At 43.2% G+C, this 1,808-nt stretch overlaps 1 protein-coding gene across 1 annotated transcript; it reads right to left on the bottom strand.

The window, feature by feature from the left end:
• Positions 1-853: 853 nt before the first annotated feature.
• On the bottom strand, positions 854-1,498 carry LOC128655602 (histone H1C-like). Its single transcript, XM_053709193.1, has one exon. The coding sequence runs from the start codon at positions 1,496-1,498 to the stop codon at positions 854-856; it is 645 nt and encodes a 214-aa protein (XP_053565168.1).
• Between the last annotated feature and the right edge of the window lie 310 nt (positions 1,499-1,808).

Raw genomic sequence — 1,808 nt, 5'->3', positions numbered from 1 at the left:
CTACCATCCTTAATCTGATTGAGACTTTATGTATTATAATAATGAGACAACCTCACTTGTAGTTTCTGATCAGTCTAATTCATCCTCACTGCAGTAGGAGTATGGGGGTAGCAAATGGGGATCAGAAGCAGAACTTAACGCTAAAACTCTTATGGAATAAAATATCATGTAATAGTTACAATGTAGCGGGTAAATTGTATTGTTTACATTAATACACTTTTCAGCTACAATTTGGAGACATGAAATTGCAACAATTCAGGTTAAATTGTATCAGTACAGCCACTGTGTTATCCGTGTAGTTTAAGGATGAGTTTGTTTGCTAAGTTATTCAACTAACGATGTTAATTCTGCAAAAGTTGTTTTAAAAAAAAGAAGTAATGTCTAGAATAAATATTGTAGATAAAAACCTTAATTAGAAAAGCTGTGGTTGTCTCTGGTAAATTTTATTCTGTACTAGGAAAATCCTGACAAACTACAGAACGTATTTACCCTAAGGATGTCAGAGATCACATACAATATTGTTACATAATTATCACTAACCAATTACAAAGTTCTGTGCTTTACAGACCGGGGAGCAGTAGAGTAGGACATATAATACCTATGTGTGTGAGAGACACAATGTATTTGTCACTGAATAGAATGTCAAATATTGTTTGTTGTATAATACAAAAGTGTTTGGATGATATTGGTCTTTGTTAATAAACTGATGCCAATTTTGATTGCTGATTGTTTAAAATTATTAGTAGATTCACTTTGATTGCATTACAGTGAATGGAAAGATCACAGCTCATTTTGAACGAGTTGCTGGCTCTTAAAAGAACCTTTGGGTGTGAGGAATAAGCAGTAAGATGGATCACTTTTTAGCAGCCGCCTTCTTGGCTTTGGGTTTAGCGGCCCTTTTAGCCGGACTCTTGGCAGCTTTCTTAGCGGGGCTTTTTGCTACCTTCTTTGGCTTGGCGGCTTTAGGCTTCTTCGGGCTTTTTGCAGGAGCGGCCTTGGCTTTGCCCGCAGGTTTCTTGACCTTTTTGGGGCTTTTCTTTGGCACTGATGGAGCCTTCTTGGGGGACTTGGCCGCTGTCCCCTTTGGCTTTGCTGCTTTCTTGGGTTTGGCCTTTGCTGCTGGCGCCTTTTTCTTGGCCGCTTTCTCCTGGCTCTGCAGCTGCTTCTTGTTCAGCTTGAACGAGCCGGAGGCGCCGCTGCCTTTCAGCTGGACGAGCCGCTCCTTACTCACCAAGGCTTTGAGCGCCACCTTGAGGCGGCTGTTCTTCTCCACATCGTAACCTCCCGCAGCCAGAGCCTTCTTGAGAGCTGCCAGGGAGACCCCGCTGCGCTCTTTAGAAGCGGATACAGCATTGAAAATCAGCTCGGACACGCTGGGACCGGACTTTACTGGGCGGCTTTTCTTGGCTCCCCCAGATACAGCCGCCTTCTTCTTCGGCTGCTTCTTGGCAGGAGTGGCGCTTTCAGCAGGAGGTGCGGCTGGTGCGGTCTCTGCCATCACAATTCTCTGTTCAACGCTGATAGTGAATATCTGGTAAAGGAAGCTCAGCTGTTTATATAGAGACCGGGGTGTCTATGATTGGCTAGCGCCTGATAGAGCTACATTCTTATTGGTTACTGTAACTCAGTTGCGTTTGCCTCTCAGCTCTGACAAATACTTCTGTGTTTGTGTTTCTTGAGCTGCAGTAAATTTATATTATTTTGTTACTTATTGATCTGGTGGTGTCTCCCTCACACACACAGGTATTATATGTCCCACTCTGCAGGTTCCCTGTCTGTAAAGCACAGAAGTTTGTCAATAAACAGCC

The sequence above is a fragment of the Bombina bombina genome, chromosome 4 (assembly GCF_027579735.1).
Source record: "Bombina bombina isolate aBomBom1 chromosome 4, aBomBom1.pri, whole genome shotgun sequence".
Lineage (NCBI taxonomy): Eukaryota > Metazoa > Chordata > Amphibia > Anura > Bombinatoridae > Bombina > Bombina bombina.
This window is presented reverse-complemented; position numbering and strand designations above follow the sequence as displayed.